The 25,212-nt window shown below is 40.6% G+C and overlaps 1 protein-coding gene across 4 annotated transcripts in view; it reads right to left on the minus strand.

Moving 5' to 3' along the window:
* LOC137629529 (unconventional myosin-IXb-like) overlaps positions 1 to 25,212 on the minus strand; it is a 123,879-nt gene that overhangs the window by 17,739 nt on the left and 80,928 nt on the right. For 3 of the 4 annotated variants that reach the window (XM_068360944.1, XM_068360925.1, XM_068360935.1), the window contains exons 18-28: positions 23,820 to 24,035; positions 23,328 to 23,489; positions 22,213 to 22,372; positions 12,863 to 12,985; positions 12,212 to 12,479; positions 3,833 to 4,026; positions 3,043 to 3,275; positions 2,346 to 2,612; positions 1,984 to 2,154; positions 1,660 to 1,780; positions 645 to 895 (exon numbers count right to left, since the gene is read on the minus strand). In XM_068360944.1, the coding sequence (XP_068217045.1) occupies positions 645 to 895; positions 1,660 to 1,780; positions 1,984 to 2,154; positions 2,346 to 2,612; positions 3,043 to 3,275; positions 3,833 to 4,026; positions 12,212 to 12,479; positions 12,863 to 12,985; positions 22,213 to 22,372; positions 23,328 to 23,489; positions 23,820 to 24,035 (2,166 nt within the window). The remainder of the gene's footprint in view (positions 1 to 644; positions 896 to 1,659; positions 1,781 to 1,983; positions 2,155 to 2,345; positions 2,613 to 3,042; positions 3,276 to 3,832; positions 4,027 to 12,211; positions 12,480 to 12,862; positions 12,986 to 22,212; positions 22,373 to 23,327; positions 23,490 to 23,819; positions 24,036 to 25,212) is intronic. The other variant, XM_068360951.1, reaches the window with a different exon arrangement.

Consider the following 25,212-nt stretch of genomic DNA (forward strand, 5'->3'; position numbering starts at 1 on the left):
TAATGTTTATAGTATCTCCTTAGTTAATTATACAATGGAAGGAAATTGTGGATTACCTGATGATAATTATATTTTAGATCATTCCTAACTAATCACTGGGCCCCTTGGTGTAAAACAATGATTTTGCCTACCAAAGCAAGATCAAAATTTCAATATGCCCAACAGTGGTGGCTGAATACCAAGAGGGTCACTCGTATGAATGAAAATTCTCTCTCACATGCAATTACTGGTGTCAGAATGTGCATTAGCAATTATTTCTAATTGAAAAGCATCATGCATTATCTATAATCATCTGGATAGCATGGGGTATGAGAACTCTAGATACATGTCTACTGTAGGCTCTAGAGCCTTTAAATATACGGCCCCGAGACTATACAATAAGCTCCCACGAGACATCTGAATAATTGAAGATATTAAGGCTTTTAAGAGGAAACTGAAGACTATCTTATTCTGCGAGTATTTTGACAGTGATGATCAAACAGTAAGCGAACAATGCACATTGTGAAATGCTCCCGAATGATAATCATAAAACGACCGTGGAGGTCCTGTAGAGAGTAGGGTTCTCCTGCTATACAGGACCAGATAAGCAGCCCTTAAAATAAGTAAAGTAAGTAAGTAGGGCATCAAATCTCCCTGCAACTTACCTTCGATGTAGCCCCTGACTTGCGGTAGAGGCCCTCAGTAAAGAGACCGTGCAATTCAATGGTAGTGATGAGGCGATCGACAACGGCAGGTATCTTCTCCCCAGCACGTATCAAGTTCTCAAGAGGCACAGCAAAAACACGGTTGTTGGGTGGCGCACTGCCATCTGGTACCACAATAGGCTTGGGACCATCGTGACTACATTTGGTGTCCACTTTCTTATAACATTTCTGATGACAGGTTACTTTACATCCTACAATAAAAATCAAAACTAGAGAGAAGTCTGTACAAACTTACTATATCGAATGAAAGAAATTTATTAAGAGAAACAAGATATAAAAGATTTTGCTTTTATTGATGATTAAAGACAAAAAATTCTTATGAACCCCTTCTTTATATATAATACAGTACATGCACAAATATTTTTTTATCCAAAATAATCAGATTATCCATACAAACAAATTAATATATGATATTTCTCATCTATGAATGTCCCTTTACAAAGCACTCTTTGTTCATCAGATAGATGATAATCAGTACAAACAAAGGACCACCCGTGACCTGATTTACCTAACAATTACTCAACACTAAATATGGGTCACATGTACCCCTAAGTACCTATTTGTTATGACTTGATAATCAGGATGCGAGAGTATAATGACCCGTAACTCAGACACATAGCCACATACCCCAATGCCAAGGATGGCAAGATAATGATAAACACCAAATAATCATCAAAATATACATTGAACTTAAACCAAATAATTAATTTTGTCTTATCATATTCTAAACCTGTTATCCACTAGCTGATGGAAAGCAACAAATACAGTCATATTACAGTACAGTACTTCCAATCCAAGCGTTAAACATAGTCGAGGGATGGTAAAGTTTGTTTTTCAGGTCTATCAAAGTCACCAGACCACCAGGCAGGGACACTGCCAATGGAATACTGCAACTCTATTATAATACGTGGTTAATCAGGACCCTTTTCTACTTAATGTATGGAAATATACGTACTTTGGCAAGTGAGAGCCTTCATGGAGAGCCAAAGAAAGGAGTTGCACACCTCACACTGGGTAGGAATGTTAACCATGATATGAGTGAAAATATGGCCGCCATACAATAGTTCTTCAACCACCTTTAAATGAAGAAGGAAAAATCTATTTACAAAACATTCATCGTTATATAAGGGAATAAAACAACATTTGCAATTAATATATACCAGAAAACTTTTATATTCTAATATCAAACATTAAAATCTTATTCTGGGTATTGTTCACATTTTAATTATACATTACCAAACACATGTATAAATCCGAGAAAAATTATCAAGAACTTTACCTTTTTCTTTTCCCTTCTTCTTCTTTTCCTTTTCTTAACAGAAGACTTCTCATCTACGGATTTCTTTTTCTCTCTTATGAACTCGTCCAAAAACCCTCTGAAGGCATTAACACCCATCGTAACTGGAAAAGTGTCATTGCCCATTTTTTCCTTGCAAACAGTATTCATCACCTAGAAAAATAAATGAACATGTTTAAACTTATTAAATGATTCAAACCACTTACTTTTACTTATGACTGAATGCTCAGTTATGGTGGACAACCCAAGTGCTGAATAGAAGCATTTTAAACAAGATTGGTATTTGATTATATATCAGATATCACATCAAGCACAGTATGTAAAGTCTTTGAATGTTTACATACCTGTTCGAAGTTCTTAATAAGATCTTTGTACTTCAGAGACAGTATACTAGTTTCTTTTTGTAGAGATACACTGTACGTGGATATCAAATTGTTTTTGAATTCGCGTAACGACTGGCAGAACATCTGATCGACTAGGGAATCTTTTCTGTCCCGTAGACGTGTAGTTACTTCCAGCTCTTTGGGTGGGGCTTCTCTAGAGAAGCTACGGTCCAGACTCTGCGTGCGGGTATCTGCTTTCTCGCTTTCCTTTTCTTCAAGGCCATACAGCTGTAATGAAAAGATTAAAACATTATACCTACAGAAATTATGATACATAAGATCTCTCAGTCTTGAACAAAATGTAGTTGTAGTGAAGAAATCCTATGTATGTTTTCATTCTTTTTTTCCATTCAACAAAGACTTTTGAAAAAAGTCCATAGCTGCAACAGAAGAATAAGAGACTTCTGCAGTTTTACTTCATGAGACCATTAAAAGTAATTATTTCTTATTTGTAAGGGATTAAAGATAATTATTTCTTATTTTTAAGGGAGACACCTACTTTACCATACTAAGAAAGCTCACCAACATGATATCTAACTGGACAATATAGCAATTACAATAGATTACCCCACTTATACAGAACCATAGTAAATTTTGAATCAGAGTTCATATTTAGTTTATAATGAAATGAAACCAACAAAAATGAACTTATCTTTACCTTTCTGGTAATATATTCTTCTAATCTCCTCAATTCGTAAGCATCTTTTATGATTTCATCCGACTTGTCAATAAACTCGGAAGTTCTCGTAACGCTCCACGTGTCCTCTTGATCGATTCGGCGTTGCTTCTTGGCCGCCGGGCTCGCATTTTCTTTGCCCGAATGTGAAACTTCATGGCAAGGAATGGTCACTGAAGAATTTATGCATCGAGAGTGGAAGACCTTCTTACAACCTGAGGAATAGAGTGTTTTCGTGAGACATTCAGTTATGAAGGGCTAATCATTTATTGGAAATTTATGCCCTAAAAGCAATGTACATCCAAAAACCTATTATAAATAGCTCATGATAAGTAGTCTGAATATTTTCCATTAGTTGTATATACATTTATGGATGCATTAAATACTGCATAATAATGCAACTTGAATTTGGCAAGCACATTTTATATTACATAATTAAATATTGAACAAAAGCTCAGGACAGACACGACTGGCGAAATCTAACCGAAGGCATAGGTGGAGATGATGATGATGAAATATTTAACAAGCAGCAATAATGTAACTGCATCATGGAATAATATTTTTTTCACAGAATTTATAAACAGTTGTTTTGTATTTTATAAAATGACTTTCTCAAAACCAAATGAAGAATTTTTTAAAACTTTTAAATCTAGGATTAGAGTTACCCAACTTCCATAAAGCTGCCACACTAAGAAATATGATGGGCTTGTCTTAACAAATGTAAATAAAGAAAATATTAATTGCATAATTATGAAAAATTATAAATACTTACCTATGCACTTGAATCCAGAATTTATAAAGAAACTAGTAAAAGGTTTGTCGCACGCAGTACAGACTTCCTTCTTCAGTAATGTACTTGGCTTCAGAGTGTGTGGAGTTTTACTGAGTATTTTCTTCAGTTCTGCTTCTCCGCCCGTCACGCCGAGAGGCATCGATGACGTCCCTTGCACACCAGAAGGCTCCATACTAAAGGATTCACACCAGGCAAATAAATTATTTAATAAGATTGACAAAGATCAACAAAATGATTCACTAAAATAAAAAGTTTTTAAGGTGAAATAGTTCAAAAGTTCACACTTGGGGCAAATTTTTTTATATTGAACAGGCTAAGTCTCTTTTTATAGCTTATATATGAAATATCTGTTTTGATGTTAAGGTTTTTCAAATATTTCATTAACTGTTAATTATTTCTCATATTATTATTACATGCCAAGCTACAACCTTAGTTGGAAAAGCAGGATGCTATAAGCCCAAGGGCCCCAATAGGGAAAATAGCCCAGTGAGGAAAGGAAACAAGGAAAAATAAAATATTTCAAGAATAATAATAACATTAAAATAAATATTTCCTATATAAACTATAAAAACATTAACGAAACAAGAGGAAGAGAAACTAGATAGAACAGTGTGCCTGAGTGTACCCTCAAGCAAGAGAACTCTAACCCAAGACAGTGGAAGACCATGGTACAAAGGGTATGGCACTACCCAAGACTAGAGAACAATGGTTTGATTTTGGAGTGTCCTTCTCCTAGAAGAGCGGTTTACCATAGCTAGAGTCTCTTCTACCCTCACCAAGAGGAAAGTAGCCACTGAACAATTACATTGCAGTAGTTAACCCCTTGAGTGAATAAGAATTGCTTGGTAATCTCAGTGTTGTCAGAGTATATGAAGACAGAGGAGAATCTGTAAAGAATAGGCCAGACTATTCGGTGTCAATGTAGGCAAAGGGAAAGAACCGTAACCAGAGGAAGGATCCAATGTAGTACTGTCTGGCCAGTCAAAGACCCCATAACTCTCTAGCGATAGTATCGTTTATTTATTTCCTTATTTCCTTTTTTCACATGGCTATTTTTCCTTGTTGGAGTCCTTGGGCTTATGGCATCTTGTTTTCCAACTAGCTAATAATAATAATAACTATATATTTTACAAATACCAACAACTGGATTCTATTCTATCACAATAGTGTAAGCATGATATGACATTACAACCAATGCTATGAACCAGAAATAATATTTTCATCTAATAAAATGTAATGCATTAGCTAAGTTGTTAGTTTTACGCAGTGAGCCCTGACTTGCTCAATGAAATCGAGTATTCCTTCTGGTTTCTATAATAGTGTCTACAAAAATGATATTTTAATTATAAAATAAATTTTTGAATATACTTACCCGGTGAATATATAATAGCTGAGCCTCCGGCAGCTCGACAGAAAAACACACAAAAACTCGCGAGCAATCCCTATGAAGGTTGCGGGTGTGCCCACTAGCGCCAACTATCGGCCAGATACCGCATATACATGTAAACAGACCCAATTTTTCTCATCCCGCTGGGTCTCTATCGGGGAGGAAGGGGGGGCCTTTAATTTATATATTCACCGGGTAAGTATATTCAAAAATTTATTTTATAATTAAAATATCATTTTTAAATATTTAACTTAGCCGGTGAATATATAATAGCTGATTCACACCCATGGTGGTGGGTAGAGACCAGAGTTAATTAAGTTTACAGCGTATATGCTTAGAGTTTTTGACAGTTATATCATAACAAAACCCAAATATATAAAGGTACCTGGTAAGGAAGTTGACTTAGACGATTACTCTGCCTTATTAGTCTGTCTTCCTCACGAAGCCCAGCGATCCTCTTAGGATGCTGAAAGACTCCCAGGAGCTGAAGTATTAAGGGCTGCAACCCATACAACAGGACCTCATCAAACCCCTAATCTGGGCGCTCTCAAGAAATGACATTTGACCACCCGCCAAATCAAAAAAGGCTGCGAAAGGTTTCTTAGCCTTCCGTACAACCCAATTGAAAAAAAAAAAAAAAAAACATTTCAAGAGCAGATTAAAAGGATATTGGAATTAAGGGAATGTAGTGGTAGAACCCTTACCCACTACTGCATTCGCTGTAACGAATGGACCCAGTGTGTAGCAGTCCTCGTAAAGAGTCTGGACATCTTTTAAGTAAAATGACGCGAATACCGATTTGCTTCTCCAAACGGTCGCGTCCATAATACTTTGCAGAGATTTATTTTGCTTAAAGGCCACGGAAGTTGCCATAGCTCTTATTTCGTGCGTCTTAACCTTAAGCAAGCATCGGTCTTTTTCATTCAAGTGAGAATGAGCCTCTCGTATTAAAAGTCTGATAAAATATGACCAAGCATTCTTTGACATAGGCAATGATGGTTTCTTAACTGAGCACCATAATGCCTCAGATCCACCTCGTAAGGACTTAGTACGAGCTAAGTAGAACTTAAGAGTTCTAACTGGACACAGCACTCTTTCAAGTTCGTTGCTTACGATCTCTGACAGGCAAGGTATATCAAAAGACTTAGGCCAAGGACGAGAAGGCAGTTCATTTTTGGCCAGGAAACCAAGTTGAAGTGAACATGTGGCTTTTTCTGTAGAAAAGCCGATGTTCTTACTGAAGGCATGAATTTCACTGACCCTTTTAGCCAAAGCCAAGCACACTAGGAAAAGCGTCTTGAGGGTGAGATCCTTCAGGGAGGCTGAATGTAATGGCTCAAACCTGTCTGACATGAGGAAACTTAGGACCACGTCTAAGTTCCATCCAGGAGTTGCCAAACGACGTTCCTTAGAGGTCTCAAAAGACTTAAGGAGATCTTGGAGATCTTAATTGTTGGAAAGATCTAAGCCTCTATGACGAAAGACCGAAGCCAACATGCTCCTGTAGCCCTAAATCGTGGGAGCTGAGAGGGAGCGAACATTTCTCAGATGTAAAAGAAAATCTCCGATTGGGCTACAGAGGTACTGGAAGAGGACATAGATGCTGGCTTGCACCAATCTCGAAAGACTTCCCACTTCGACTGGTATACTCTGAAGGTAGAAGCTCTCCTAGCTCTCGCAATCGCACTGGCTGCCTCCTTCGAAAAGCCTCATGCTCTTGAGAGTCTCTCGATAGTCTGAAGGCAGTCAGACGAAGCGCGGGGAGGCTTTGATGAACATTCTTTACGTGGGGCTGACGTAAGAGATCTACCCTTAGAGGAAGACTTCTTGGAATGTCTACCAGCCATTGAAGTACAGTACCTCGGTGAACCACTCTCTCGCGGGCCAGAGGGTAGCAACCAAAGTCAACCCTGTCCCTTCGTGAGAGGCGAACTTCTGCAGTACCTTGTTGACTATCTTGAATGGTGGGAATGCATATAAGTCCAGAAGAGACCAATCCAGTAGAAACGCGTCTATGTGGATTGCTTCTGTATCTAGGACTGGAGAGCAATAGATTGGTAACCTTTTGGTCAACGAGGAGGCAAAGAGGTCTATGGTGGGTTGACCCCAAGTAGCCCAAAGACTCTTGCCCACGTCCTTCTGGAGGGTCCATTCCGTGGGTATCACCTGACCCCTCCGACTGAGACAGTCTGCCAAGACGTTCAAGTCCCCCTGGATGAATCTCGTCAACAGGGAGATGCCTCGATTTCTTGACCATATGAGAAGTTCCCTTGCGATCTCGAGCAGCGTGAAGGAGTGTGTGCCTCCTTGCTTGGAGATGTACGCCAAAGCTGTGGTGTTGTCTGAGTTGACCTCTACCACTTAGTTTCGAAGAAAGCTTTCGAATTTCATCAAGGCCAAGTGGACTGCTAATAGCTCCTTGCCGTTGATGTGCATGCTCTTCTGACTTGAGGTCCACAGACCCGAGCATTCCCGACCGTCCAGGGTCACACCCCAACCCAAATCCGACGCGTCTGAGAACAACACGTGGTTTGGGTTCTTGACTGCTAGGGATAGTCCCTCTCTCAGACTGATATTGCTGTCCCACCATTTCAGGCATGCCTTTACTGGTTCGGAGACTGGGAATGATACCGTCTCTAACGTCTTGTCCTAGTTCCAGTGAGAGGCTAGATGGAACTGGAGAGGCAGAAGGTGTAGTCTCCCTAGCGAGACAAACTGCTCCAGGGATGAGAGAGTCCCTACGAGACTGTTCCAACTCCTGACTGAACAATCGTTCTCTTTTCAGCATTAGTTGGACTTCGAGCAGGGCTAGTTCTATTCGGGTGGCAGACGGAAAAGCCCGAAAAAACTGGACTGCGAATCTCCATCCCCAAATATAGAATAATCTGGGATGGGATCAGTTGGGACTTTTAGGTTGACCAAAAGTCCCAACTCCCTGGCCAGACTCAACGTCCAAAGTAGATCCTGCAGACAGCGAAGACTGGACGATGCTCTGAGAAGCCAGTCGTCCAAGTACAGGGAGGCTCGGATTCCCGATAGATGGAGGGATTTTGCCACATTCCTCATGAGCCTCGTAAACACGAGAGGAGCAGGACTGAGGCCAAAGCACAGGGCTCGAAACTGGTACCCCACATTCCTGTAAACAAACCTCAGAAACGGTTGGGAATCCGGGTGTATAGGAAAGTGGAAGTATGCCTCCTGAAGGTCGAGAGAGACCATCCAGTCGCCTTCCATTAATGCTGTCAAGACAGCCTGGTAGACTTCATCGTGAAGTTTGTCTTGACAACGAACACATTGAGCGCACTTGCCTCTTACGTACTCCTGCAGTGAACATGGCTGCCAGATCATTGGAGCCATCCCAGAGGGACTTGTTCCTGCAGAGAACGTGGCTGTCAGATTATTGGAGCCATCCCTGATAGCCTTGTTTATGCATGACATAATTGTACAGCAAAACTTCAAACGCTCGAAAAAACTCCTAACAGGAGATGGTCTAGCTCTGAAGTCGACCATAAAATCTTGGAGCGTCTCATGGCCAGGCGCCAGGGAGAGTCTATGAGGTTTGAGAAGTCTATCTGGGCAGAGGCAGGAACTTCCAAGCCGAGAACTTCTCTCGTGTCATATCACTCTCGCTCTATAAGCCAGCTTAAAAGTAGGGAAAGCAAAGGCTGTCTCCCCCAAACTCCTCCTGGTGATTAACCAGTCGCCTAGCAAACGTAAAGCTCTCTTAGAAGAGCGAGAGAGCACTAGCTTAGAAAACAACGGCTTCGAAGTAGCTAGGCCTAGTGTAAACTCTGACGTTTAGGCGAACGAGGAGCAGCAGTTACAAAAAGATCCGGACAAAGATCCTTAAAAATCAGCATGATTTATTTAAAGTCCATAGAGGGCTGAGCAGCTTTAGGCTCCTCTCCGTCTGACAGAGTCCTCAAGGGAATATCAGTAGGAGGGGGATCAGCAACTTCCTCATCTGAAGGAACCTTGTCCGACAATTGCCGAGTCTCAAGCAAGGGAGAGACCTGCCGTGGTGGCAATGCTTGACAAGCAGAGTCCACATGCAAATGAGCAACAGTAGCAGTCAAGGACGCTATGTCATGTAACTGCTTAAAGGACTGACCAGCAACAACAACAGGTGCGGGAGGACGCTCGACGTCAACTCGAGACTGCCTTGACTGCTTAGACTGAGCAGTCAAAACAACTCTAGACTGCGGTGCTTGACGCTCAACGTCAAAACAAGTCAACTATGCTGGTTGGTGAACGTCCTGAACGTCAACAAGAGCAAGCGGCAGCGGCTGAACGTCCACAAGCGGCTGAGAGTCAACACAGGACTGCATCGAGTGAGGCTCTACAAAACACGATTGACGTGACTTTGTAACGTCAATGTCAACAGGACGAGCAAAGGCTCGTTTGGGCGGCTGACGGCCAGGATCTCGATCAGCTAAGCGGCCGGGATCATCGTGAACCTGCTCAACAGAATAGTCCTCCATAAGAGAGGCAAGCTTATTCTGCATGTCTTGCCGTACAACCCATTTAGGATCAACGGGAATGGTTGCGGTAAGAGACGAGGGTAACGTCTGTGACTGCAAAACCTTGCCTACAATAAGACTATCGGAGCCTGTGTTACGCTTTTGTTTAGGCGGCGAGCAGTCTTCCGATGACTGCATAGGGTCAGAGCTGTCCCAATGGCTACAACCAGGACGCTGGACCTGTCCTGAAAGGACTGACTTTCGCTTAAAGGGCCTCGAAACCTTGCTCCACGGTTTCTTACGAGAAAAGCCTTCGGATGACGAGGAGAAAATCGTCTCGCTCGTCTTATGGTAGGGGCGGTCTTGGTGAGACACGCCTGAAACCATAGAGGGAACGTCTGTTCGCTGATCAAGGCCTCTCGAACCCATAAGTCGTACGACATTACTTCTCCCCTGGGCTTGGGAGCTTGCAAGAGGTCTCGGACTAGGCGAACGACAGGCACGAACAGACGAACCCTCGGTCGCAACACTGATAACACTTTGCGCAATTATCACTTTATCACTACGATTTTCTGTTTTGCACTTACTTCACTGAAATCGAATTTTTCAACAATTCACATTAGGCATGAATAAAACTGATTTCTACCTGAAGCACGCAATTCTACCCTCATCAAAAGGTTATAATTGCGAAATAAGTCGTATAATGTAAGCACATTAATACAAGCAAAAAACAGTAAACATATTAAGATAAAAAGATCAGTGGCTGGGAAGGAGACTAAACACTAGTTCATTCAAAACTACGTTTTCAATCTCTCACCGTACAGTGCCTTGGGACGAGAATAAAAACTAAAAACGTTTTATCCTTTCTCCCCGTACAGAGACTAGGGACGAGAGTAAAAAACTGACTCGAGAACAACGTTACTCGCTTGGGACGAGAATAAAGATCGGAACGTTCTCTCTTCCTCTCTCTCTCTCTCTCTCTCTTGATTTCGCACCGAAGAGAAAAGCCCACTTACCTTTCGTCAATAAACAGGTTATTTGACCAAAGGAAAAAACTGAAAGGTTTTTCAATTAACAAGTTCCTTTAAAATGGTATTTAAAACATTTAAGTTTGAAAGAAGAATGAACAAAACGTCAGAATCGATTACTCTTGCTGCAAAGTGAAACCGTGATTCTCTCTCTCTCAATCGTAACGATAGAGCGCAAACTGCGTAGCATAAATAAACTAAACGTTAGTTCATCTTTGAAACAGTACGAAGACTATTCAAAGAAAATCTTCCATAAAATATCTACTAAAAAAAATTCATTTAATAAGTTTTAAATCATTTGCTCTGTAAAAGTTATTTACGATTGAAAGGGCTCAACGTTGTTTAACTTCGGTTTCCAAGTTAGGACCGCCTACTCTCGGATTAGGGGAGGAATAGGTAAGGTCGCATATAAACAAATCATTAAAATTTATCTTGATGTTTATTATAAATGGAAAGCTAATCGAAGAGGCCTAATAAAGGCGGTTGAGATATAAAATATATAGAGGAAAATCTATAATTAACAACAACAATTTATAACATGATAAGATAATTGCTAAAAGTCTAAAACACACTTCCGTACTAAGGGAAGGGTCGGCCATTTAAAAGTCAAAGAAAGTCCAAAAAACAATCCAAAGTCATCAACATTTAAATCTATCCAAAAACGAGTTCAAGATTTAAGTTGAAGATAAAACACCTGCACTGCGAAAGCTCAAACCAAAAGGAAGTACTTCACCAAGACTGTTGAAAAACTCCAGGTTAACAGCGAGTAATGGTACGTCTTGTCGATCAGACCGACAGAGAAAAATTGGGTCTGTTTACATGTATATGCGGTATCTGGCCGATAGTTGGCGCTAGTGGGCACACCCGCAACCTTCATAGCGATCGCTCGCGAGTTTTTGTGTGTTTTTCTGTCGAGCCGCCGGAGGCTCAGCTATTATATATTCACCGGCTAAGTTAAATATTTAAAATCTAATAGTCATGACTTTTTGGGATTATAACAGGTATATGTAGTACCTCACACATCTTAATAGCTAATGACACCTGAAATTGCTTACCGATTGATTGATTGATTTTAAGTTTTCTGGCATTGTGACATCAAAGGTTATTCACGCCGATATTGTTATTTTCAAGTTTTTATAGTTTATATATGAAAGACTTATTTTAATGTTATTATTGTTCTGTAACTTTTTTTTTTAGTTTTTCCTTATTTCCTTTCCTCACCGAGCTATTCTCCCTGTTGGAGCCCTTCGGCTTATAGCATCCTGTTTCTAAAACTAGGGCTGTAGCTTGGCGAGTAATAATAATAATAATACAGTAATAAAGAATGAAAGGAAATTAAATTTAAAACTATTAAGAGAAGTCCTTATGATGGTTAAATAGCTTTCAGAAGACCTGAAATCTAAAAAAAAATCATTGGCATAGAATAACACATTCTGCCCAAGAACCTTGGCAAGGACGAACCTCCCATCAAATGCTTACAAACCTCGGGAATCCCTGCACAACATCAGGCAGACTGGACGAAGGCTTCAGCGGCTCCTTAGCTCTCGGTTCCTTATTCTGAAGTTCCCAAAGTGGAACAGGGGCTGTTGCACTACTGGCACTGGAGCACCTTCCTTTCCCTTCGCCAATGTTGTCCGCTTGATCGCCCAACGGGAAATTCGGATGAAAGTCTCCTGGAGTTGTCGGCGTCTGTGGCTGGGACTCGTACGACATGGCATCTTCGCTTTCACTCATGCTTCCCTCGCGTTTACCTGAGGAATGTGATTTTACCTGGGTTAAGTTTGGAATTGGCTCTTCTGTAGATGAATCTATCAACAGTACCCTTTGGTAAGGATATAGTTCTAGTTTTAAGTTAAGGTTAAAGAAAAGTTATGGTTAGACAAAAGCGTACTAGAAGGGGTTACATCGAAAGTTGTAAGTATACTGTACATCATAATTACATAACATTTTATGGTGTTAAAAATGTTCACATAAAATCCTACTATGTATTACACTAAAGTGGTTTTTTTAATACATTAAGTCTTGTTGCATTTGGAGGGCAGGGCAAGGTCAAACACCAATCTTTCATATGCTTTCTTTTCCAACAAGAACTTGGTAAAGAGGAAGCCCACGGCCAGAAACTTGGCACACTTACCCATAATCTTCTGAAGTGGTTTTCTAAAATGCTTTGAAATCTTTGGAAAATTATGCGTCTCTTCCAAGATCCCACCACTCGATTTCCTTTCCAGAGGGTTATGACTTAGACACTCAGCTGAGGCTACACAAAAAAAAAAATACAATTCTTTCAATAAAATATTGAAATATTTTCAAAGGAAACCCATTACTTTTAGAGCTGATTCACACTATTGGTCCGGTCGCAGTCCGCAGTTGAAATATTGTTACACGATTTTAAATGGAAGCATTCACACCAGCACTCCGGTCCGCTCTCGCTCCGGTCATGATAGAAAGAAATCAATATGTCCCATAACAGGGTAATGTTCACTGCGTAAATACATTTCCTAGTATCACTGAACAATATTCCTATACAATTATACTTTTTCTTCATATTTATCATTTTTCCAAGACACTGATAGAACCGAGAGCAAACCAAAGGTGTGAACACCCCAGTACCTAGACCGAACCGAGACTGGAGCCTGACCAGACCGATAGAGTGAATCAACCCTAAAAGCCTAATCATTCAATGTGTAATATCCATCACAAGAAGTAACAGTAGAAGCTTAGATGGCTCAGGAAGGTTGCATGCACGCAAGTCCCCAGTAGTCTATGGTAGTTCAGATTTAGTATAAATTGTAATGATTATATTTCATTTTAACCAGACTTCTTTTTAATAGGTTTTTGATAACAGCATGGAAAGGGAAAGGGAAGTAAGGTTGAAAATGAATAACAGTTTGGCAGCTTAGTCTAGCGCAATCTAGTACATAACGTAGAATTCGCACTATAGTCAACATATATTACAAAGACACCACAAGAATTTCAAACATTTTCAGCTCCAAAAATCGAACAAAAATTTGAGAAATTTTCTGCTCCAGAGATTAAACAAAAATCTAGAGGTTGAACAACTTGAAAGAACCTGTATGAACTGAGACAAAGGCAACGGAACCAGTTATTATTTCTAAAAATAGCCAAGATACAATTCCAGTTGGAAAAGCAGGATGTTATCAGCCCAACGGCTCCAACGGGGGAAAAATGCCCCAGTGAGTTAAGTTAGAATACAGTAGTGTGCCCGAGTGTACCCTCAAGCAAAAGAACTCTAACCCAAGACAGTGGAAGACCACAGCACAGAGGCTACAACACTACCCAAGACAAAAGAATAATGGTTTGCTTTTGGAGTGTCCTTCTCCTAGAAGAGTTGCTTACCATAGCTAAAGTCTCTCTTCTACTTCGTCCAGTGATAAAGGAAACAATGGCAAAATGGGCCGAGGTATGTGATTTGGTAGAAAAATGATATTTTAATTATAAAATAAATTTTTGAATATACTTACCCGGTGAATATATAATAGCTGCAACTCTGTTGCTCGACAGACAAAAAACAGTAAAAACTCGCCAGCGATCGCTATACAGGTTGTGGGTGTGCCCACCAGCGCCAACTGTCGGCCAGATACCACTCTCGATGTAATCAAAGACTCAATTTCTTCTCATCCCACTGCGTCTCTATTGGGGAGGAAGGGAGGGTCGTTTAATTTATATATTCACCGGGTAAGTATATTCAAAAATTTATTTTATAATTAAAATATCATTTTTAAATATTTAACTTAGCCGGTGAATATATAATAGCTGATTCACACCCAAGGAGGTGGGTAGAGACCAGAATTAAATATGTTTACATCGTATAAGCTAAGAGTTTTTTTATTTCATTTTGGCAGTTATCATTATAACAAAACCAAAATAAATAGGTACCTGGTAAGGAAGTCGACTTAGACGATTACTCTGCCTTGTAAGTACGTCTTCCTTACGGAGCCCAGCGATCCTCTTAGGATGCTGACAGACCCCCAGGAGCTGAAGTATCAAGGGCTGCAACCCATACAACAGGACCTCATCAAACCCCTAATCTGGGCGCTCTCAAGAAATGACTTTGACCACCCGCCAAATCAACCAGGATGCGAAAGGCTTCTTAGCCTTCCGGACAACCCATAAAAACATTAAAACATTTCAAGAGACAGATTAAAAGGATATGGAATTAGGGAATTGTAGTGGTTGAGCCCTCACCCACTACTGCACTCGCTGCTACGAATGGTCCCAGTGTGTAGCAGTTCTCGTAAAGAGACTGGACATCTTTCAAGTAAAATGACGCGAACACTGACTTGCTTCTCCAATAGGTTGCGTTCATGATACTTTGCAGAGATCTATTTTGCTTAAAGGCCACGGAAGTTGCTACAGCTCTAACCTCGTGCGTCTTAACCTTAAGCAAAGATCAGTCTTCCTCACTCAAGTGTGAATGAGCTTCTCGTATTAACAATCTGATAAAACATGACAAAGCATTCTTTGACATATGCAAGGATGGTTTCTTAACCGAACACCATAACGCTTCAGATTGGCCTCGTAAAGGTTTAATACGAGCTAAATAGAACTTAAGAGCTCTAACAGGGCATAAGACTCTTTCTAGTTCATTACCTACGATCTCCGATAAGCTGGGAATATCGAAAGATTTAGGTCAAGGACGAGAAGGTAGCTCATTTTTGGCTAGAAAACCAAGTTGCAGAGAACAAGTAGCTTTTTCTGACGAAAATCCGATGTTCTTGCTGAAGGCATGAATCTCACTGACTCTTTTAGCCGAGGCTAAGCATACCAGGAAAAGAGTCTTAAGAGTGAGATCTTTCAGGGAGGCTGACTGTAAAGGCTCAAACCTGTCTGACATGAGGAATCTTAGGACCACGTCTAAATTCCACCCAGGAGTAGCCAAACGACGCTCCTTAGTGGTCTCGAAAGACTTAAGGAGGTCTTGCAGATCTTTATTGTTGGAAAGATCTAAGCCTCTATGCCGGAAGACCGATGCCAACATGCTTCTATAGCCCTTGATCGTGGGAGCTGAAAGGGATCGTCCTTTTCTCAGGTATAAGAGAAAATCAGCTATTTGGGCTACAGAGGTACTGGTCGAGGATACAGAAACTGACTTGCACCAGTCTCGGAAGACTTCCCACTTCGATTGGTAGACTCTAATGGTAGACGCTCTCCTTGCTCTAGCAATCGCACTGGCTGCCTCCTTCGAAAAGCCTCTAGCTCTCGAGAGTCTTTCGATAGTCTGAAGGCAGTCAGACGAAGAGCGTGGAGGCTTTGGTGTACCTTCTTTACGTGTGGCTGACATAATAGGTCTACTCTTAGAGGAAGACTTCTTGGAAAGTCTACCAGCCATCGAAGTACCTCGGTGAACCATTCTCTCGCGGGCCAGAGGGGAGCAACTAACGTCAACCTTGTCCCTTCGTGAGAGGCGAACTTCTGCAGTACCTTGTTGACAATCTTGAATGGTGGGAATGCGTATAGGTCTAGGTGAGACCAGTCTAGGAGAAAGGCATCTATATGTATTGCTGCTGGGTCCGGGACTGGAGAGCAATAGATTGGAAGCCTCTTGGTCAGCGAGGTTGCAAAGAGATCTATGGTGGGTTGACCCCAAGTCGCCCAAAGTCTCTTGCACACATCCTTGTGGAGGGTCCATTCGGTTGGAATTACTTGACCTTTCCGACTGAGACAATCTGCTAGGACGTTCAAGTCGCCCTGGATGAACCTCATTACTAGGGAGATGCCTCAATCTTTTGACCAGATGAGCAGGTCCCTTGCGATCTCGTACAACGTCAGTGAGTGGGTACCTCCCTGTTTGGAGATGTACGCCAAGGCCGTGGTGTTGTCCGAGTTTCCTTCCACCACTTTGCCTCGAAGGAGATACTCGAAGCTTCTCAAGGCCAGATGAACCGCCAAAAGCTCCTTGCAGTTGTTATGCATGCTCCTCTGACTCGAGTTCCACAGACCTGAGCATTCCCGACCGTCCAGCGTCGCGCCCCAGCCCAAGTCCGATGCGTCCGAGAAGAGAACGTGGTTGGGTATCTGTCCTGCCAGGGGAAGACCCTCTCTTAGGCTGATATTGTTCTTCCACCAAGTCAGACACGACTTTATCTTTTCGGAAATCGGGATCGAGACCGCCTCTAGCGTCTTGTCCTTTTTCCAGTGAAAAGCCAGATGGAATTGAAGAGGACGGAGGTGTAGTCTTCCTAATGATACAAATTGCTCCAGGGATGACAGCGTCCCTACCAGACTCATCCACAGCCTGACTGAGCAGCGTTCTTTCTTCAGCATCTTCTGGATGGAGAGCAGGGCTTGATCTATTCTGGGGGCCGACGGAAAAGCCCGAAAAACTTGACTGTGAATCTCCATCCCTAAATACAGAATAGTTTGGGATGGGACCAGCTGTGACTTTTCCAAATTGACTAGGAGTCCCAATTCCTTGGCCAGATCTAGAGTCCAATTGAGATCCTTCAGACAGCGATGACTGGAAGAGGCTCTGAGAAGCCAGTCGTCCAAGTACAGGGAGGCTCTGATCTCCGATAGCTCGAAACTGGTACCCCACATTCCTGTAAACAAACCTCAGAAACGGTTGGGAATCCGGGTGTATAGGAATGTGGAAGTATGCCTCCTGAAGGTTGAGAGAGACCATCCAGTCGCCTTCCATAAATGCTGTCAAGACAGCCTGGTAGACTTCATCGCGAAGTTTGTCTTGACAATGAACACATTGAGCGCACTTGCCTCTTACGTACTCCTGCAGTGAACATGGTTGCCAAATCATGGAGCCATCCCTGAGGGACTTGTCTCTGCAGAGAACGTGGCTGTCAGATCATTGGAGCCATCCCTGAAAGCCTTGTTTATGCATGACATAATTGTACAGCAAAACTTCAAAGGCTTGAAAACAGCTGTGAAGTTGACCTGTAAAATCTTGGAGCGTCTCCTGGCCAGGCGCCAGGGAGAGTCTACGAGATTTAAGAAGTCTATCTGGGCAGAGGCAGGAACTCCCAAGCCGAGAACTTCTCTCGTGTCATATCAGACTCTCGCTCTATAAGCCAGTTTAAAAGAAGGGAAAGCAAAGGCTGTATCCCCCAAACTCCTCCTGGTGATAAACCAGTCGCCTAGCAAACGTAAAGCTCTCTAGGAGAGCGAGAGAGCACTAGCTTATAAAACAACGGCTTCGAAGTAGCTAGGCCTAGTGTAAGCTCTGACGTTTAGGCGAACGAGGAGCAGCAGTTACAAAAAGATCCGGACAAAGATCCTTAAAAATCAGCATGATTTAATTAAAGTCCATAGCGGGCTAAGCAGCTTTAGGCTCCTCTCCATCTGACAGAGTCCTCAAGGGAATATCAGTAGGAGGGGGAACAGCAACTTCCTCATCTAAAGGAACCTTGTCCGATAATAGCTGAGTCTCAAGCAAGGGAGAGACCTACTGTGGTGGCAATGCTTTACAAGCAGAGTCCACACGCACTGGTGCATTAGTAGCGGACCAGGACGCAACGTCATGTAACTGCTTGACAGTCTGTGAACTGTTAACAACAACAGGAGAGAGAGACCAGGATGCAACGTCATGTAACTGCTTGACAGTCTGTGAACTGTCAACAACAACAGGTGCGTGAGGACGCACAGCGTCCACTCGAGACTGCTTTGACCGCCTAGATTGAGCAGTCAAAACAACTCTAGAATGCGGAGGTTGACGCACAGCGTCAAAACAAGTCAACTCCGATTGTTAGCGAACGTCCTGAACGTCAACAGGAGCATCAGCAAGTGGCCTAACGTCCAAATGTGGCTGAAAATCCACACGAGACCGCATCGAGTGTGGTTCTAAACAACCTGACTGACGTGACTTAGCTACGCCAACGTCACCAGGACGCACAAAGGAACGTTAGGTTGGCTGAAAGCCAGGATCTCGATGAGATAAACGGCTAGGCTCAACGTACTAATCGGCAGAATAGTCTTCCATAAGGGAGGCAAACTTATTCTGCATGTCTTGCCGTACAACCCATTTAGGATCAACGGAAATGGTTGCGGTAAGAGACGAGGGTAACGTCTGTGACCGCAAAACCTTGCCAACAAAAAGACTCTCGGAGTCTGTGTTACGCTTTTGTTAGGCGGCGAGCAGTTTTCCAATGACTGCATAGGGTCAGAGCTGTCCTAATGGCTGTAACCAGGACGCTGGACCTGTCCTGAAAGGACTGACTTTCGCTTAAGGGCTCCGAAACCTTGTGACAGGTTTCTTATGCGAAAAGCCTTCGGATGACGAGGAGAAAATTGTCTCTCTCGCCTTATGGTAGGGGAGATCTTGGTAAGATACACCCGATACCATAGAGGGAACGTCTGTTCGCTGATCAAGGCCTCTCGAACCCATAAGTCGTACGACATTACTTCTCCCCTGGGCTTGGGAGCTTGCAAGAGGTCCCGGACTAGGTGAACGACAGGCACGAACAGACGAACCCTCGGTTACGCAACACTGTAACACTTTGCGCAATATCACTTTATCACTACGATTTTCTGTTTGCACTTATTTCACTGAAATAGAAACTTTTACTGATTTCTACCTGAAGCACGCAATTCTACCCTCATCAAAAGGTAGTAAATGCGAAATCAGTCGTATAATGCAAGCACATTAATACCAGCAAAACACAGTAAACATCTTTTAAGATAAAAAATTCAGTGGCTGGGGAAGAGACTAAACACTAGTTCATTCAAAACTACGTTTTCAATCTCTCACCGTACATTGCCTGGGGACGAGAATAAAACTAAAAACGTTTTATCCTTTCTCCCCGTACAGAGACTAGGGACGAGAGTAACTCGAGAACAACGTTACCCGCTTGAACGGAACGTTTTCTCTCCTCTCTCTCCCTCCGTCTCTATCTCTCTCTCTCTCTCTCTCTCTCTCTCTCTCTTGATTTCGCACCTAAGAGAAGAGCCCAATTACTTTTCGTCAAAAAAACATGTTATTTGACCAAAGGAAAAAACTGAAAGGTTTTTCAATTAAAAAGTTCCTTTAAAATAGAATTTAAAACATTTAAGCTTTGAAAGAAGAATGAACAAAACGTCAGAATCGATTTACTCTTTCTGCAAAGTGAAACCGTGATACTCTCTCTCTCTATCGTAACGACAGAGCGCAAACTGCGTAGCATAAATAAACTAAACGTTAGTTCATCTTTGAAAACAGTACGAAGACTATTCAAAGAAAATCTTTCATAAAATATTTATTAAAAATATTCATTTAAAAAGTTTTAAATCATTAGCTCTTTAAAAGCTATTACGATTGAAAAGGGCTCAACGTTGTTTAACTTCGGTTTCCAAGTTAGGACCGCCTACTCTCAGGAAAGGTCGCATATAAACAAATCATTAAAATTTATTTTTTTTATGTTTATTATGAATGGAAAGTTAATCGAAGAGGCCTAATAAAGGCGGTGAGATATAAAATATATAGAGGAAAATCTATAATTAATTTATAACGTGATAAGATAATTGCTAAAGCCTAAACACACTTCCGTCTAAGGGAAGGGTCGGCCATTTAAAAGTCAAAGAAAGTCCATACTCTCTTTGTCATCAAAAATTAAATCTATCCAAAAACGAGTTCAAGATTTAAGATGAAGATAAAACACCTGCACTGCGAAAGCTCAAACCAAAATGATGTACTTCACCAAATATGTTGAGAAAACTCCAGGTTCTACAGCGAGTAAAAGTACGTCTTGTCGACACGTCGACAGAGAAGAAATTGAGTCTTTGTTTACATCGAGAGTGGTATCTGGCCGACAGTTGGCGCTGGTGGGCACACCCGCAACCTGTATAGCGATCGCTGGCGAGTTTTTACTGTTTTTTGTCTGTCGAGCAACAGAGTTGCAGCTATTATATATTCACCGGCTAAGTTAAATATTTAAAAATAACAGAGTTAAATATCACCTAGACAAAGCAGTAACAAGAATAGAAGGTGACTTTTTTTTTTTTTTTAATGATAATGCAGTCATTTCAGAAACATCTTAAAATGAAGGCAGAAACAATCCTCTCCAAATCAGTTTTTAGTAAAAAGAACATCAAATGAATTGCAAATCTGGAGAAAAAAAGATAAAAGAAAAGAACCCCATCAGGGAAATTGTCCAACATTTTAAACATTCTAAACAACACTTACACCTCCTCCTCCGCTCCTCACCACTTTCCACTTGAGACATCCACTCTCCGTAATACAGGTAAAGTGAAGTTCCAATTCATTTATTTCATATTTATCAATTTACCCCTTATTAACAGAACACAGGATTTGCAATGCTTGCTTACCAGAATACATGAAATATCACAGGAGGTTGGGATCAAGATAAATAGAAGAAAGACAGATGATGAGAATCAAATATGCAATGGAAGATGAAATATCATTGAAAGGAGAAAGGATTAATGAGGTAGAATCAATTAAGAAATGAAGATCTATGACTAATGCACATCCTTTAGAATTAGTGTTTAATGAAAGATTGATAAAAGCAAATTAGACAATGGCTAGGTTAAGTAAAATTTAGAAATCAAATTGCCTGAAATTATCTTTAAAACTGAGGCTATATATCAGTTTCGTAAGGTCACTGTTATTGTATGGACACGAGTCATGGTATACAATGAAACAATCTCTAATAGGAGATACATAAGTTATTTCCTAAGTCCACGAATCTATTCAAGAGATGACTAGACAGAAAAATTCAGAAAAGTACCATAGATTCTGGGTCACCCGAGTGCACGCACCGTTTTATTCGTGGGGCTTCACACTTATCTTATGTTTCTGGGGGGAAGATGAGTTTGAGAATTGCACACAATGAATGACTAGTCCATGCAAAAGAAAGGGCTTTAAGGGTTAAAGGAAAAGCCCAAGTAAAAACCAATTGCCTGGGTGGGATTTATATAATCCAATAAGAGGGGAATCTTGATGGACTATAGTGAAGTATTTTGAAACTGTAATATGTCTCTTTCTACTTAACAGTATAAATAAAGGTATTTTGTCACGTCTATATTAAAAGTTACACTCAAGTCTTAAAAATACTAAATTCCATTGGGTATGAATGTACATTAACTAAATGTAATGAGTATTCTTAAATGTCCTGGAAAAAGGTCATGCTTTCACATGCTTCTTATTCATTTCTACTATATCCACTTAAATTCACAATCTTTACTTTTAAACTTTGAATGATACTTTCTTGTAATTTAGACAAAAACAATAAAGAAGTATCTGTATTATTCAAAACACCAAAACCCATCAAAATATTAAATAAATAAACTCAATGACTAGATTTGTTTTTAGTTTATTTTCAACTAAAGAACTGCAACATCTGTTTACTTCCCATTATTCCAAAGGGATTAACATAACATTACTGACAACATACGGTTAAATATTCTAAAATCAAAGACATCTATGCTAGATAACACAAAAGGTGCAGTACTCGACGTGCGAGTACTTACGCACATAACTCTTTAACTTAATGTAGAATCAAATCACAACAAATCAGTTACCTGACGGCATAGTTGCTGTTTGGTCTGCCAAGGGAACTTTACTGTATGGACGATGGCGGAACGACTTTGTTTTATGCATAGGTTTATCCATTTCTACGGTGCTCGGTGATGCTGGAGGTGTTGACGTCCCTGAGTTTTCATCGCTCTGTCTATTCTGTACCTATGAAAAACAAAACAAAAGATTTTAATGAACATATTAAGCAACTCCAATACAATAATTACACTACTACACTGAAAATTCTTCAAACACCAGCAAAGATTCATTAATAAAATTGTAGATTTATTATTACCTCTGCCAAAGAGGTTATAAAACACCTGCATTTATTTATTCATTTATCTATTTGTTTGTCTGTGAGCAGGATTACGTCAAATCTTCATACCAAATTTTTAACAATGGTTAAGTACTGTTTTATACTCCGGAGGAACCCCCAAGTTTTGGAGATGATGCAGATCAAGAAAGTGATTCTTGTTATTATTATATGTAGATTCCTTCACGGTCAACATATGAAAAAGAGAAAGCTTGGTTTGGTCCGTAGAATGGAGTAAAATGTTTTCAATCTTCATTGTCGGAGGTCTGACATCTTTGATAGCCCTTGTTCATTAATAAAACATGGTTCCTTATTTTCCTATTTGGCGTGTCTATCAAGGGTTATATGACTTTTAGAACAGTAATAATCATGTTTAAAAGGCAAATCACAAAACCGGTACTAAATTTTTTAATGGTTTCTAAAATTCACTCACTCAAACACCTAAGGGAATGCATAAGTAGGCCACAATAAAAACAAGTTTTATACTTTCACTAATTTTTTGCTATTCATTCCAACAATCGGTTTTCACGTCCATTTGTAATTCATTCAATATTCATCCTTTTTCTTACTGCCCTCTTAATTCGATATGCTGCCTGGGTTACCTAAATAACATACCTCTAAAATCTTTCCCTCCATTATGAAAGTCATTAACCTTTATATAAGTTTATTTTTCATTATTCATTCCAGTCAATTGACGCCCTATTATTCAGAATAGTCTTAATAGTTAAAATTCAAGAACTTTGTGCATTGATTAAAATCATTAACTTTCCAGAATACATCAAACTAAAAAGAGTAGACTTTGCTTACTTGAACTGCATTGCTATAAGACGGTCGACGCAAGAGAACACCAGTTTCGCTTAATCTTCTACCTACTTCTGGCAAATGGGACGGAGGACATTCTGATGCCCGACGTTCTCCAATCACGTTTTCACTCTGCCTACGATGCAGTTTGTGGGGTGGTATATTGGGCTGGAAAAAAGAACGATGATGTTATAACATTATGTAACAGAGAAATGAAATTCAACAAATACCTTTTTGATTAAAATAAAACATTTCAAAATTATTTGTATTTTGCCAAACTACAAAAACATCAGTCTTTTCAAATAGGGATATATCTTCAGTCGAGCTGTAGAAAGTTCTTAACTTTTTAGACTTTCATCTCAAAGATATGAAAGTTCAATTCTAAAAAATCTTTCAATGAAACAATTTTATATATTAATTGATCTGCTATGAACCTGAAATAGATCTTGAATACTTCGAGACTGTAAACGAAAAAACTAAATTAATCAAGTACCATACCTGGAAATTAGAAGCCGATTTCCGACGGGGTGGAGGCTGTTGTACCGGTTCGGGTTGTTCGGGAGTTACGGAGGCTACGGTAGTTACAGTTGTGACCGACGCTAACGACATCTCCTCTTCCTCTTTTAGCCTTTTCCTCTCAATAGCTTTTTGTTTCCTATATTCCTCTAGCATCACTTGGAATCGTCGACGCGTCATGTCTCCACGAACACAAGCCTAAAACAATATTTTTAGTGTAATTAACCAATCTTACATTTACTTAACCCTTTTACCCCCAAAGGACGTACTGGTACATTTCACAAAACTCATCCCTTTACCGCCATGGACGTACCGGTACGTCCTTGCAAAAAACTGCTATTTAAATTCTTTTTTGCATATATTTGATAATCTTATGAGAAACTTCAGGCATTTTCCAAGAGAATGAGACCAACCTGACCTCTCTATGATGAAAATTAAGGCTGTTAGAGCAATTTAAAAAAAAATATACAAAATGTGCTTGAAAAAAAATAACCCCTGGAGGTTAAGGGTTGGAAATTTCCAAATAGCCCGGGGGTAAAAGGGTTAAGAGATTTAACTTAATTTACTCTCAATAAATGAAAAGTGATGGAGAGACAGAAATTGAATGTGTTTGAGATGAAGTGTCTAAGGAGTATGGCTGGTGTATCTCGAGTAGATAGGGTTAGGAACGAAGTGGTGAGGGAGAGAACGGGTGTAAGAAATGAGTTAGCGGCTAGAGTGGATATGAATGTGTTGAGGTGGTTTGGCCATGTTAAGAGAATGAAAAATGGTTGTCTGCTAAAGAAGGTGATGAATGCAAGAGTTGATGGGAGAAGTACAAGAGGAAGGCCAAGGTTTGGGTGGATGGATGGTGTGAAGAAAGCTCTGGGTGATAGGAGGATAGATGTGAGAGAGGCAAGAGAGCGTGCTAGAAGTAGGAATGAATGGCGAGCGATTGTGACGCAGTTCCAGTAGGCCCTGCTGCTTCCTCCGGTGCCTTAGATGACCGCGGAGGTAGCAGCAGTAGGGGAGTCAGCATTATGAAGCTTCATCTGTGGTGGAAATGTGGGAGGTTGGGCTGTGGCACCCTAGCAGTACCAGCTGAACTCGGTTGAGTCCCTGATTAGGCTGAAGGAACATAGAGAGTAGAGGTCCCCTTTTTGTTTTGTTTCATTGTTGGTGTCGGCTACCCCCCAAAATTGGGGGAAGTGCCTTGGTATATGGATGGGACTCTCAATATATAAAAACCTTCTCTCATGTAGGATAACTTTTCCCTTACAAGATTCTTTCTATATAAAATTTCAAAACTGCGACCCATACTACCACAATTTCAAACAATTTGGTCAGCATGGAGGCAAACATTCACTAAACTACATGAAACTTGGTCTCTGTGAAG

This window comes from Palaemon carinicauda, chromosome 2 (genome assembly GCF_036898095.1).
Source record: "Palaemon carinicauda isolate YSFRI2023 chromosome 2, ASM3689809v2, whole genome shotgun sequence".
Lineage (NCBI taxonomy): Eukaryota > Metazoa > Arthropoda > Malacostraca > Decapoda > Palaemonidae > Palaemon > Palaemon carinicauda.